At 35.0% G+C, this 15813-nt stretch overlaps 1 protein-coding gene across 2 annotated transcripts in view; it reads left to right on the forward strand.

Moving 5' to 3' along the window:
• Positions 1–15813, forward strand: part of PIBF1 (progesterone immunomodulatory binding factor 1) — a 200726-nt gene that overhangs the window by 101016 nt on the left and 83897 nt on the right. For both annotated transcript variants that reach the window (XM_030311936.1, XM_030311945.1), the window contains exons 11-12: positions 6440–6605; positions 12669–12819. In XM_030311936.1, the coding sequence (XP_030167796.1) occupies positions 6440–6605; positions 12669–12819 (317 nt within the window). The remainder of the gene's footprint in view (positions 1–6439; positions 6606–12668; positions 12820–15813) is intronic.

The raw sequence follows: 15813 nt of genomic DNA on the forward strand, positions 1-15813 counted from the left end.
CTCTCTAATAAATCCATTAGTGTAGTTTTGGTGCATAATTTTAACTACTGGTTTAAGTTACCAAGTTTCAAATAGGAGTGAATGACTTCTTTTGCCTTCATATATTTGATATCCTATCTCTTCTTTAAACAGAAAGTGTCTATATTATATAAATTTTAAATATGATGCATGGCCCGTAAATGTTTTCTTATTAATCAATTAGTTAAATTCTAAATACAAGTTTTAGTGAACCTAATATGCTTGTCTTTACTCAAATATCACCTTAACAGAGAAATGCCTTCCCTGCCCAACCTCTTTAAAATAGGACCACCACTAATATCAATATCATTCCCTATTCCCTCACTCTACATTATTATTATCATTAGAATTTATTAGCATTATCACCCTCCATTTGTTTATCTCCCACCATTAGAATGTAAGTTCTTTGAAGAATAGTGATGCTATTTGTGGTTCGCTGGTACCTAATAATTGATACCTAACACAGTTAGGTGCACAATAAATATTTTTAAGTGAATTAGGTATTGATGAATGAAATATTTTGGTTAATGCAAAGTTAACCCTATATAAAATAGCAATTTTAAAAGAAGAAATTTAAAATATACTTTTGTAAAAAGAATCATGTCTTCTTGTACCTCATACTCCGTATGCTTTAAATACATAGTTGGTAGAACACTAGTTAATGTTATATTAGATATAGATCTATAAATATATACAGATATATAATGTTGAGAACCAGAAAAAAAAAAAAAAACATTAGACATAATGGAAAACTTAGTGGTTTTGTATCTTTAACCTAAGGCAGTTAGCTTTTCCTCAGCCACAGAAGCAGAAAATCCAAAGCAACAGTTTTATCCCCCATTCTTAATTCAAGTAAGTGAATCTCAGAGTTTGGTTAATTACTCAGTAATTTATCCAGAGGCATTTTGAACATGTGATACAGGTCTAGAAATGCGTGTGGTACAAGTCTAGAAACACAACCAAGGGGCGCCTGGGTGGTTCAGTCGGTTAAGCATCCGACTTCGGCTCAGGTTATGATCTCACGGTTCGTGGGTTCAAGCCCCGCATTGGGCTCTGTGCTGGCAGCTCAGAGCCTGGAGCCTGTTTAGGATTCTGTCTCTCTCTGTCTGTCTCTCTGTCTCTCTCTCTCTGCCCCTCCCCAGCTTATGCTCACTCTCTCTCTCTCTCTCAAGAATAAACATTAAAAAAAAAATTTTTTTAAGAAAAAAAAAGAAACACAACCAAAATTCTCTGTAAAAAGAATGAAAATGAGTCTTACCCCTGGGAATTAGAAATAGCAGGCACAAAAGTAGTTAAGGTATGGATTAGTTATTAGCTCCACCAAAATGAGTAATTTGAAAAGGAACTGAACATCAACTCACTGAGGCCTTATTAACAGAACAAGCAGAAAGAGGAATCTGAGACAGCAAAGTAAAATGGGATTTGTAGCCCACCTGTGTGGGCAAGATGGCTTCTCAGGTGATTAGAGAGGTCAGCTTCTGCCCTTGTCAACTTCCATTTCCCACAGCAAATTCCACCAAAGCCTTCCTATCTGGAGATCTGGGTCCCATCTGTTTCAAAGCACTCCTCTTACATGTAGCAAGTTAATCAGCAGTCTCAGCCCCCTTGGCTTGTGAAATTTAGAATTAGATTATCCCCCTCGCACAAAGGATGCAGTGGTCCAGTCATATGACTGTTTGCTCCCATGTCTTCCTCTGAGCCCCACAGTATATTCTCTGTATTGACCCAGACTACCTTTCAGTCCTTTCTCTCAGTTAATCTGCCTAATGCCTGACTCCTAAAAATCCTTCCCTGAACCCTTGCCAGTAACTGGAAATCCTATTACTTTGCTTAGCTTCTTTTGCCAATCTTCCTTGTGCAGGTTTTACTTCCTGTACTCTTTCTCTGCACACAGCTGTCCTCTGGCACGCAGACGGATGCTTGCCTCAACGGTTGCTCCGCCTTCCCTCCAGATTGAACAAGCTTTCAAAATTTCTTAATGGAAGGACCACTTCCTGGTCCTGGTGATTATAGGAACCTCATGACTGAATACAATCTATTTTGGATATTTTGCCTTAGAATGGCTATCTATCAAATGAGATTAGATAATGATTCCAAATCAATATCCACTTTTAATATCGGGATAGCCATGAACATTTTGTGGACAAAATTCAAAGATCAGTTGTTACTTCTTGTTGAAAAATAAAAACTGAGTTTAAATAAAAGGTTAATAATACATAGGTCCTTCACCATTTTACCCAATGATAACCTTGTTGCTAGAGTTGGGAATAAGTCATATATACTTCTTGGCTTAATACATCAGAGTATAATGAGCAAAACCTTCACCGTAGTGTGTATGTTAAGTCTGCTCATGTAAATACTGTTATAAAAACCTCTTGTTACTCAGTATTTTAGACAGTGCTTTTGTTTAAATTCGTTCTCCCATTTCTGAGGATTGACTGCCATGCTCCTCTTTCCCACAGTTATTTCTCAGGATTGCAGAATTTGCCGTGCTGCTTGGGGTGAATTGGCCAGGGCCTGGGGGCACTTCCTAGGGGTCAGCAGGTTGGCAGCTCCCTATTTAATAGGTGGTTTTCACCTTTTCACCTTTCTTCTCCTCATATGTCCAGCTTAAAAATCTGTTGTAGGGGCACCTGGGTGGCTCAGTCGGTTAAGCGTCCAACTTCAGCTCAGGTCATGATCTCACGTTCATCAGTTCAAGCCCCGCGTTGGGCTCTGTGCTGACAGCCCAGAGCTTGGAGCCTGCTTTGGACTCCATGTCTCCCTCTCTTTCTCTGCCCTTCCCCCCCCCCACTCACGTTCTGTCTCTCTGTCTCTCTCTCTCTCTCTCCCCCCCTCAAAAATATATAAAAACATACAAAAAAAAATTTTTTGTAGTCTGTTGTAGTGTATTCCATAAGAGCAAATAAAATTAATTCTAGGACTTTATATTACTGTTTTTTTAAAGTAGTATGTGATATATGGGTGAGTCTTATGAAAACTGAAAACCCAGTTACAAATGTAGCGTAACCTAGCTAAATTGAGGCCTGGGATGAGATCATTGTGAGGATTCTTGAAGATTCTGATTATACTTTTAACTTTATAGGAAATTAAACCTCTTAAGGTAACTGTGCTGAATTAGAATGTCAAACATAAGGTTGTTAACATGTGAATAATAATGACTTAGTTCAAATAAGGTGTTCATATTATGAGGATAAGATGAGAAGTCTGAGTCAGCAAAGTAAAATGTGACAGGTTACATTAGCAAAACACAAAGTGGGAATTACCTGAGACTGAGACTGAGACTGTTAGGCTGTGCTCTTGTCCTGGTCCGTTCCTCACTGCTGGAACTGCTTCTGCAGCTCTGATGTTTCTTCAGCATCTTCACAGTTCACTTTAATAAATTAATTATTACACAGGCATGATGATTAGAAGCAGATTCTTTCATTGTACAAACAACATAGGAGTAGATTAGTCCTGTAGAATTATCATTTGACTTACAGAATTATCAATTTATTAAATGTAGTGCTCTCAAATTTCTCAGAGATAACTATTGTTTTTTTAAGTTTTCAATATGGGGGGAGAGTAATAGTGCTGAAAGTAACTTTCAAGTGTTGGGTAATAAATAAGAACAGGTGGAGCTAAAAGCTAAGGCTTTAATTTCCTATTTGGAGTTGGCATTGATTACCTACAATGTCTTGAATCCATAAAAAGGCAGACTTTGCAGTTTAATCTTTTCAAAGCAATTTTAAAGATCAACATCACATTCTAAATGACTTAACTAGAATTTTTTTGTATAATGCAGTCTAGTGTCTTCCCTAGTTTAGCATACAAAATACATACTGATTTCTCACACCGTATACAATTATATTTATAAAACCACCTTCCCCAGGGAGTATTTTCACATCAGTAAAATGTTGAATTAATAAGTGTTTGAGTGAAAGAATTTTTTTGCCATTTCATACCTATGAGCATGGCTATAATAAAAGAAAAACAGATAATAATAGGTGTTGATAAGGATGTGGAGAAATTGGCACCCTTATAACTGCTGGTGGGAATGTAAAATAGTCCAGCCACATTGGAGAGCGATTTGGCAATTCCTCAAAACTGAGAAATAGGGTGGCTATATGACCTAGGTATATAACCTATTATTTTTCTAGGTATATAACCAAGAGAAATGAAAACACGTTTACCCAAAAACTTAATACATAAATGTTCATAGCAGCATTACTCATAATAGCCAAAAAAATGGGAATAACCCGTATGTCCATCAACTGATGAATGGATAAACAAAATATGGTATATCCATACAATGGAATATTATTCAGGTATAAAAAGGAGTAGAATACCAATTCATGCTACATCGTGGATGAACCTTGAAAACATCAGCAAACCACATATTATACGATTCCATTTATATGGAATGTCCAGAGTAAGCCAATCCGTAGAGTGAGAAAGTAGGGCAGTGGTAGGCAGGGCTTGGGGAGAGAGAGGAATGGGGAGTGATTGCTAAATTGACATGAATTTCTTATTTGGGTAATAAAAACATTCTGTAATTAGACAATGGTGATACACAACTTTGTAAATATACTAAAAACTAAAAAAAATGAATTGTATACTTAAAAGGGTTAACTTTTATGGTGTATATATTATGTCTCAATAAAAAATTTTGTCAATGTTTGCTTATCCATACAAAGAATATTTTTATATACCTATAGTTATACATATCTATATATAACTTCTTATAATTTTCTTCATAGATAGATAGATAGATAGATAGATAGATATAGATAGATATAGATATATAAGCTTTCCCAAAAAGTTAAGCCCACAAGCTGACATTCACCTGAAAGCCTTCCTGGATATTAAATCATATGTACCAGTATACATTGACCTTCCACCAATTTGAACGCCAGGTGTTTTCATCAAAGCTAAAAGAGTGCCAAGAGTGAAGTAGCCAGGAGCAAATACCTACTACCTGTCTTCTCTGATTATACTTTGAATGATATTGTTATTGTCACTTGGTAAAATGACCTTTGAAAAGCTTATCTGGTCTCAGAAATGTCAGTTAAGAATATCATGTAGTAGTGGAAAGATCATTGCCGTAGAGTCGAATACAGCTGGACTTCAAACCCAACCTGAAATGTACTAGCAGCTTCTGCCTGTTAAAGAAATTCTTTGACATCTCTGAGCCTCAGGTTCCTCATCTGGCAAAAAATCCCTAATAGGGTTGTTGTAGGGATTAAATGAGATACCCTGAATAAAACAGACTATACTCTCTGCTGCTTCCCTGCCGTACATATACTCTTATTTCTTCACTCTATGGCGGTTCCCATCCTAAACATTATACACTCCGCCCCCACCCCCCCACCCCCCGTCACAAACACACGCACACACCTATATAAGCCAAGTTATGTCTCCCTCCTTCACGTTCCCATTGAACCTAGGGATTACCCTATTGAAGCACTTGCCATACTCTATTGAATTTTCATGTTTATTTGCCTATCTTCCCCAGAAAACTAACTTGTTTAAGGGAGGGGGGGACATTTTGTCTACCATTATATATACATTTGTCTAGCATAGTGACTAGCTGAATAAAATATTTGAATAAATGAATTTTAATAACATATCTAGCATTGTATTGGATTCATAATAGCTCCCTAAGACAAGATAATGTGTGTGTTTTCCTCTCTAGAACATAATCATCTTGAAGCATTTTCAGATTTATAATATGTGGTGATTTATATATGGAAAAGGTTTTATTACTAGTTAGACCTCTGAAATGAAGAAACTGTTCCTTATCTGTGTTACAGTAGACTACTTGTTATATATTTTGTACATTATTTGTAATTTGTACATTCTGTTTTCCTGTAATATCTGTGTGTATATATATATATATATATATGTGTATATATATATATATATATGTATGTATACATGTATACATTTACTAACTTAGAATTTTATTTTCTAAAAGTCCTAAGAATTTACAGCTCAGGGTGCATATTTCATGCTATCCTCCATCTGACATTATTTAGACTTAGAAAGAAACAGCAAGCTTGGAAACAGTTTTGCTGTAGATTTAAGAAGACCTTCGAAATATATAGAAATTAAATCATTTTAAGCAATATAATTGAAACTTACTCTTTTTTATTTTAAATGTCTTACAAAATATTAATACTAGGCAATAATTATTTGGGGGTGGAAGGGATAAAAATAAAGGAACCATAGAGGTGGTTTAATTGGTGTGTTTTGTTCTCCAGACTTATCATATTTCCATACATATGGCTATCTAAATTATTTACAAGAGCTTTGCTGAATAAATATATAAGTTATTAACTACATAATAAGATGGGAATATAGAAAAAGTAGATGTAGTGTTTATGTTTATATAAATCATTGCAGTTTCTGTACAGTCTTATAACCATTCTGCTTCTTTCAGGTACAGAGAACTACAACTTAGTTCAGAAAGCAAAGTCACAGAATATCTCCATCAAAGTAAATTAAAATCTTTTGAAAGTGAGCGTGTTCAACTTATACAGGAGGAAACTGCAAGAAATCTCACACAGTGCCAGCTGGAATGTGAAAAATATCAAAAAAAAATAGAGGTACATGTACAAACTTTTCTTTTAAAATTAGCATAACATGGGGCCCCTGGCTGGCTCAGTAGTAACATGCAACTCTGGATCTCTGGGTCGTGAGGTAGAACCCCATGTTGGACATAGTCTAATTTTAAAAAATAATAAATAGCAGAGCATAGCATGTGAGCTCAATTAGTACAAGGTCTGTATCATGTCGAGCTTTATTTTACTGTAGGATTTAGCCCTATCCTGCACATGCACGCAACGTGCATACACGCACATGCGCACACAAGATAAATATATTTCAGAAATATGTGTACCACAAAGGACTGGAATTGTTAGAACACACAAAAAAAGAAAAAAATCTCATCCACTGTAACAACCAAAAATATATAATTACTTGGAATAATTTTAATAGGAATAGTACAGAGGCTATTATCAAGAAAAGCATTCAACTTCACTAATACATAAGAAGAAACCCCATGTTCCTGGAAGGCAATATTCAATATTACATATTTTTTTATTTCTATCAAGTAATATTACTTGCTAGCATGCTCTTTTTTAACTGAACAAAGTAATTATGTAATATAACTAGAAGGAAAAAAACAAAGTAATCAATTTTTGAAGAGATTGATAAAAAGAAATAATGAGAAGACATACATATCACATTTTAAAATGCATTCTGAGGCAAGAACAATTAAAACCCACAAAAAAAAGTTCATAAATGGTATCAAATACAAAGCTCAAGACCCATAATCACATGAATTTAAGAATATATTCGTTGTAAAGCTTATTTTGCAAATTACGGGGAAAGGTGGATTGGATAACAAACAGTGCTGTGATAATCATTTGAGTATTTTGAGAAAATAATTACTTCCATATTTCACACTGCATATCAGAATAAAACTCAGATGGATCCTATGTAAATGTAAATACAGAACTATAAAGCTATTAAAAGTAAATACAGATGAAATTTTAGATTATGTCTGGGGATTAATCTGTTGATCTGTTGATTAAAAGTAGGGGAAGAAACCATTTAGGAAAAATAAATGAAGACTGAAAAATAATACTTGTGTTATGTAGGAGAAAGGGCTTGTGTCCTTACTTTTGAAAGGTCTCTTACCAAGAGAACATACCTTCTTCCTCTTCTAGAGACTAGGTAGAAGGATTGTACTCTTTCCAAGAAAACACATGAAAATTGTTGAGAAATAGATGAAAACATGTATTCTCCCTAATAATGAAAGAAATATAAATTTAAACTTTTTTCTACCTTTACATAGGTCTCTTTGTTGTTTTCAAACTGCTGGCAAGAGTACCCTTAAAAGGGGAATCTCACGCGCTTAGAAAATGGAACCTCTCTTGGGGAGGATAGTATGGTAACCTGTGTTAACGTCCTTAAAAAATTGATCCAGTAATTTTATTTTGTTTATTTTTTTAACGTTTATTTATTTTTGAGACAGAGAGAGAGAGACAGAGCATGAACGGGGGAGGGTCAGAGAGAGGGAGACACAGAATCTGAAACAGGCTCCAGGCTCTGAGCTGTCAGCACAGAGCCCGACTGTGGGGCTCGAACTCACGGACTGCGAAATCATGACCTGAGCTGAAGTCGGCCGCTTAACCGACTGAGCCACCCAGGCGCCCCTGATCCAGTAATTTTAAAGGAATTTTACCTGAGGAAATAAGAGGGTTATATTAATGGCATACTCGCAGCACTAAATATTACAGTAAAAATTGGAAGTTATTTATTCAAATAATAAACAATTTACAGTTAGTAGATTTTAAACTCTATATTTTCCTATATTCATGTATTATATGGTTACTTGTAATAATATTCCTGAATATTTTAGATTTGTGGAAAATGCTCATTTAAAAATTTAAATGAAATAGGTATAATAATGTCATTAACACTATTAATTAGCTAATGATGTAAGTTTTCATTACAATAATGTCTCAGAGATTACATTTCTGGGAAGTATTCTGACAAGTAAAACTAAGATTAACAAGATAAAGGGTCCCAAAGAAAATAAAGCCTTAGAAAAAATATAAAAATGATATTAAGTACATATATATATATATATATATGTAAAGAAACAGACAAATTATAGATAGTGTTTATTGTTTACTTCTAAAGCAAACCAGTGTTCAGCATTTAGTACTTTTTCAAATATATAATTCAGGAACCTACTGCAGTCATAATCTGCAATAGCAGATTCTCCCACACATTTTCAATTAGACTGAATTAGATCAGCTCTGATTTGGAATTCATCTTTTGCAAGTTATTGTTAAAATGTCATAATTCCTAGCAAAATGCCTTTTTTTTTTTTTTTTTTTTTTCCCAGATTGGATGACTGCTTAAGGATGTGTCTTGGGGCAGGTGGAAGGGAATGAGAGGTATATATAGGAAGAGAGGGAAGCAGTTCTCTCTCTCTCTACTTCTGAAACAAGCATTTCACTGAACAATACAACACACAGTGCTGATGTTTACTAAACCATTCTGTTTTGTTTTTTTTTTAACCATTCTGTTTTATTATTTTTAGCTGGTTGCAATCTGAATTGATTTCATGACCTCTTAAAGGTTACAACTTGCAATATGAAAGCCAGTCTCCCATAGACCTCTACCCACTGGGTTGGTGAATGCAGCTGACTACCAGTTGTTGTTTTTTGTGTGTAAGGGTTATGGAGAAACACCTCTGTAAAAAATACTGTTTTGTTTTGTTTTTTAAGTTTATATATCTATTTAGAGAGAGAGAGAGAGAGAGAGAGAGAGAGAGAATCCCAAGCAGGATCCACACTGTCAGCACAGAGCCCAACACAGGGCTCTATCTCACAAACCGTGAGATCATGACCTAATCCAAAGTCAAGAGTCAGACACTTAACCAACTGAGCCACCCAGATGCCCCCAAAAATATTATGTTTCTAAAAACTATTGATAAAACTGAGGCATTAGGGGTATTCCTTACATTTCCTCCTCTGTTAAACCTAGGAGTCTTGAGAGGATAGAGATTATTCATTTATCATTGTGTCACCTATACCTAACACAGTGCTTTGCTCATAGTGGATGTTCAATAAATAATGAGTGATTGAATGGTTTGATGAATGTTAGTACAGCACTGTGGTTAGAATCCATTTTTCTGAAGTACCGGAAGGTATTTCTAAGACCATTCTTATTTATAATGAATTTGGGGGAGAAATAATCTTATAAAGGATAAAGATTATTTTATTCATGCACTTTTCTATGGCTTTTACCCAGTATTCTCATTGATTTATAACTTGGCGACTATTTATTTTACTTTAATTATCAGTTGGCAAAGCCTGCCAAAACACTGGCTTTATATTTTTATCTCTTTTTATTTATTTATTTTTTTAATGTTTATTTATTTTTGAGAGAGAGACAGAGCACAGGCAGGGGAGGGGCAGAGAGAGAGGGAGACACAGAATCCAGAGTTGGCTCCAGGCTCTGAGCTGTCAGCACAGCCCAACGCAGGGCTCGAACTCACGAACTGTGAGATCATGACCTGAGCCGAAGTTGGACGCTTAACCGACTGAGCCACCCAGGTGCCCCTTTTATGTCTTTTTAAAGCAGTCATTGACCTACAGTTTTGTATTATCATTAATTTTACATATAATTTTATATAATTCTGTATTATTTGATTATTTAAAGTAAAGAAATAGCCACTATGAAAGCTTAGTATATAATGGATTTCTAAAAGCAGCTGATCTGTTTTGTGCATTCGTGGTCAAACTCAAATGTTCATATATTGGTTTTTCCTAAAGAATCTTTAATATAATAGCCTTCCATAGGTCCAGTAATCAAGCTTTTTTTTTTTTTTTTTTTTTTTTTTTTGCTTTTCAGAAACAATAATAAGTTTATTTATAGAAACCACTCAGGCAAATCCATAGTAAAAGAGAATTCTCCACCATGGAGTCCAGAGGTGTTGGGTATTTCTGGGGCTCTCTCCTCTGTTATGGAGAGAGAATTTTAAATTACATCTCTCAATTTAATCGTATTTTTTAAATCTTAAAATAATACTTTACGAAATATCCCATCTTCCACATTTTGATTATCTCCTGCAATATCCATTTCTGCAGTTTTGCCTTCTGTGGTTTTTGTTGAAGGAGTTGGAATACAAACAAATAGTATCAGCTGTGCTGTGAGAATAGTCATTTAACAACGTCATTACCGATACTCTCTTTTGACTGTGGAATTAGTGTCATCAGCCACCAAAGTCTTAATGAATTACATCTCAGTATAATAAATTCTATGAAAGCTCCAGATTATTTCACTGTCTAATAATTTAGTTATAACGAATTAATAAATCTCTAGAAAACATATTCCCAACTGACAAGAATGAAGAAGAAATAATACTAAAAGATGAATTTTCTTCTGTTGATCCAATCAGGGACACTAAAAATCATCCTGTGATTATCATCATTATTCCCATGTTATTCTTTCTTTATCCCCCAAAGGAATAAGTTTGGAGGGTGGGAGATAATGTTTAAGTTATTTGAGTGGGAAATTTTGATGAAAATAATTGAAGGAAAATAAGATAGAATAGATTAAGGAAAATTAAATTGTAACCTCTGCTTGTTAAAACTGTAACTAAATCTTTATCTTCTCCTTTTTCCACATCAAAGAAAGCACACAATCATGTACATTTGTTGAGATGAACTTTGTGTCATTAAAGGAAATAGGTTGTGTTAAAAATTGTTTAATTATAGGGGCGCCCGGGTGGCGCAGTCGGTTAAGCGTCCAACTTCAGCCAGGTCACGATCTCGCGGTCCGTGAGTTCGAGCCCCGCGTCGGGCTCTGGGCTGATGGCTCAGAGCCTGGAGCCTGGTTCCGATTCTGTGTCTCCCTCTCTCTCTGCCCCTCCCCCGTTCATGCTCTGTCTCTCTCTGTCCCAAAAATAAATAAACGTTGAAAAAAAAAATTTTTTTTAATTGTTTAATTATAGATAATTCAGAGTAATTAGGCCAGCGGATCTTTATTTCTATGAACCATTTAATACAAAGTTCTCATAATTCTTATAGCAGTAATGATATTTTTCAAACTTACTGTGTTCTAGGCATTCTGCTAAGCACTGTGAATTTATTATCTTATCTAATCCTTCCAACAATGTTTTGAGGGAGGCCTAGAAAGAATAATTAAGTGCCTAAGATCCGAAACTAGTGAAGTGTCAAAGCCAGCATTGAAACCCAAATCTTTCTGGCTACAACCCATATTCTTAACCATAATTTTCTGTTGCTTTTAAGGAAATACTACATTACTTATGCTGTATTGGAAAGCAAGTGTAATACCACTCTCCATAATTTAATCTTTGCTAGTTAGTAAACTTTCTAAATAATTGGAATTTAAGCATTAAAACATTTCCTTTGTCATTAGAAATGTCTCTTTTTAAGTGAATTCGTTATCAACATAGTGATTCTTTCAACAAATCACCATTAAAGAATGTAGAATTTTTTTGTTCTTACACAAAATAACTCCAATTTCCATGCCTTTTTAAATCTTTTTTAATAATTGTTTAAGTCCTTCCTTTCTATATAAAGGCATTTTCTGATACTGCCCCAGGTGGCACTTCATATGTCTCATCTTGGTTTGTTGCTTTGAATTTATGATTGTTCAAGAAGCCAGAAACCTTATTACAACCTTGGTAAGCATAGATGAAGTAAGCTCTGATGGAAAACTGAAGGGTGAGTGTATCGTTTTCACACCCAGTTTTGTAAGCTGCAAGCCTTTCTCCCCTTGCTGCAGTTGCCAAATAAATGACCTCCAGGTAAGAATAGCATCTGTTGCATTTTTTAGTTCTAACAAGCAAATGCTATTCTTATTCCTGTAACTATTTCTAAGTTTTAAATTTGTTGTTTATTCAGTTCATGCAGTAAAGTGGTTTGTAATTTTCAGTTACAAACAACTGAGTTATGTACCTTAGAAATAAATGTAGCTTCCTCAGTCATCTCAGTTGAGCTACTTTCTCCTCATATTTAAATCATTAGAGAAAAAAATTCAAAAGGCATTTTTGTGTCAACATTTTTGTCTTAACTGTTAATCTTTTTAATTCTGCCTTTGCAATTTTTTTCTTCCACTATTAGGTTTTAACTAAAGAATTTTATAGTCTCCAAGGCTCTTCTGAAAAACGCATTACTGAACTTCAAGCACGGAACTCTGAGTATCAGGCAAGGCTCGACATTTATGAGAGATTGGAAAAAGAGCTTGATGAAATAATAATGCAAACTGCAGAAAGTAAGTCGCCCACCACCTCACACACACAGCTTTTTTTCTGGCAGCACAAGGAACCTGGTATTGTTTCTAAAAACACTGATATATTTCTTTAAAATCCAATTGGTAACTTTTGAAAAATATGTATTTTATATTTTAATAATTAGTTGATCTCAATTTCATTAGTTGGCATTTAAAAAATAGGTTGACTATATGGGTGGCTCAGTCAGTGTCTGACTTCGGCTTAGGTCATGATCTTGCAGTTCCTGGGTTGAGCCCCATGTCGGGCTCTGTGCTGACAGCTCAGAGCCTGGAGCCTGCTTCAGATTCTGTGTCTCATGTTCTGGCGTTCTTTCTCTCTCTCTCTCTCTCCCTCTCTATCAAAAATAAATAAACATTAAAAAACCATTTTTTTAAAATAGGATAACTACAGTAGATTTTATCTTTTCATTTATTTAGTTCCCTCATTGAACAATTAAATGTTTACATGTGCCAGGATATGGGTCCATGGAGTTCATGTGATAATTCTTGCTAGTCTAGACCCCTGGAAGAAACAAGCATATTAAAGATAATTAAAGTAGTGAGATATGTGCTGTTATCAAGAAATAGTCATTTTGCAGTGGAAATACAGGAGTGGTCTTAAGTTAATTCTACCTTTAAGGTGAGGAGTACGATACCTAAGAGGGGAGATGACTGACACTTTAAGTCTTGAAAAACAGAAATTTATTGAATGTACTGTGTTGTAATCCTTGACCTTTAATTTCTATTTGTTTCCTCTTGTTATGCTAGCTTCCTCTGTTATCCTGGACTTTAAGGAAATATTTTATTTTATTTTATTTTTTATTTTTATTTTTTTAAGTAGGCTTCCATGCCCAACATGGGGCTCGATTGAGGTCGTGACCCCGAGATCAAGAGTTGCATGCTCTACTGACTAAGCCAGCCAGTGTAAGGGAATATTTTAAATTAACCTTTCACTACTGACTGAGATATTTGCTACAGCACATTATTTTTGTTCAAAAGTCAGAAATGTCAGGGGCATTCTTATAAAAGTGGACTTAAACTTCAATTGAAGCTGAGGTTGAATTTGAATCTGTTTCGGGCACATTTTCTTGTAAAGGCTATGTTTGTTATATTTGTAGGCCAATTTAAGGAAAACTTAACTTCAGGGCGCCTGGGTGGCTCAGTTGGTTGGGCATCCAACTTCAACTCAATTCATGATCTCACCTTTCATGGGTTTGAGCCCTGCGTCGAGCTCTGTGCTGACAGCTCAGAGCCCGGAGCCTGCTTCAGAATCTGTGTCTCCCTCTCCCTATGCCCCTCTGCCATTAATACTCTGTCTCTCTTTCTCAAAAATAAGTAAACATTTTTTTTTTAATTTAAAAGTAAAAAAGGAAAACATTTCATTCCTATCATTATCTTTTTTCCACTTTTAGGGTCAGTATCTGATAACTGCAACAGTTTTCAAATTTGTCCTCAGTTTCTTTGCTGGAGTCAGAGTAATCTTTAGAAAATAGATTTGATTGTAGCATACCCCTGCTTTAATACCTCTGTGTCATCATCTTTAGACAGCATAAAGTCATATTCCTTAGCATGGCTTTATTTATACACTCTCCTTTATAGTTTATGCCTTTCCATTTCCTGTCATTGCATATTATTTGAAGTTTCCATATACTTGTATCTTCATAACTTTGCATATGTCCCTCTGTCTAAACAAATCAGGAGTAGAGCAGAACTTCCTCAGTCTGATAAAGGATATCTACAAAAAAATCTACAGCTAATATCATACCTAATGATGAAATATTAAATGCCTTGCTGTTAAGGTATAGTACAAGGCAGGATTTCTGTTTTTATAACTTACATTAAACATTGTAATGCCATTTAAAATATTTTTTATATTCCATTTATATGGAAATTCAGGGGCCTTTTAAAAGGCCCACTTTTAATAATAACAGTACACACTTACTGGAATGACTGAAATTAGAAGACTGGCTATAGCAATGTTAGTGAGAATATAGAACAACTGCAATTTGTTATAAAACCAAACAACCTATCCAGTAATCCAGCAATTCTATGTTGATGTATTTTGCCCTAGAGAAAAGACAGCGTATGCACACAAAAGGACTTATACTAGGATATTCACAGGAGCTATATTCATAATCATTAAAAACTGGCAACATGGGACGCCTGGGTGGCCCAGTCGGTTAAGCGTCCAACTTCAGCTCAGGTCATGATCTCGCGGTTCATGAGTTCAAGCCCCGCGTCAGGCATCTGTGCTGAAGGCTCAGAGCCTGGAGCCTGTTTCAGATTCTGTGTCTCCCTCTCTCTCTGACCCTCCCCCGTTCATACTCTGTCTCTCTCTGTCTCAAAAATAAATAAACCTTAAAAAAAAATTAAAAAAAAAAAAACAAAACTGGCAACAGGCCTAGCAACTATCACAGGAAAATGGCTAAACAAACTATCACACATTTTATACTGTAGAATACTACTCCGCAATAAAAACAAACTACTGATTCCTCAACAACATGGATGATTCTAAAAAACTTTATGTTTAGTCTAAGAAACCTTTTATGACTAAATTTATATAAAATTCTAGAAGAGGGAAAACTATAGTGGGGAAAAAAAGTAGAACAATGTTTGCCTCTAAGGATGGTTGTCACCAAAAATTAACTGGGAAGAAAGATATTAGGGAACTTTCCAGGTTGTTGGAATGTTCTGTATCTTAATAGGGCTTGTGTTACACATGTGTGTATATTTCTCAGAACTCATTGAATGGTAGAATTAAGATTTGTACCTCTCACCATATGTAAATTTAATTTTTTTACCATATGTAAATTTAATTTTTTTTACCATATGTAATTTAATTTTTTAAAAAAAAACTATAAATATTGAACTGTAGTTGATAATATACGTGTTGAATTGTTGAGATGAGGGGCAGATATCTGCAACTTATTTGGAAATATATCAGGGGCACCTGGGTGGCTCACTTAAGCGGCTGACTTCACCTCAGGTTCATGAGTT

This window comes from Lynx canadensis, chromosome A1 (assembly GCF_007474595.2).
Source record: "Lynx canadensis isolate LIC74 chromosome A1, mLynCan4.pri.v2, whole genome shotgun sequence".
Classification (NCBI taxonomy): domain Eukaryota; kingdom Metazoa; phylum Chordata; class Mammalia; order Carnivora; family Felidae; genus Lynx; species Lynx canadensis.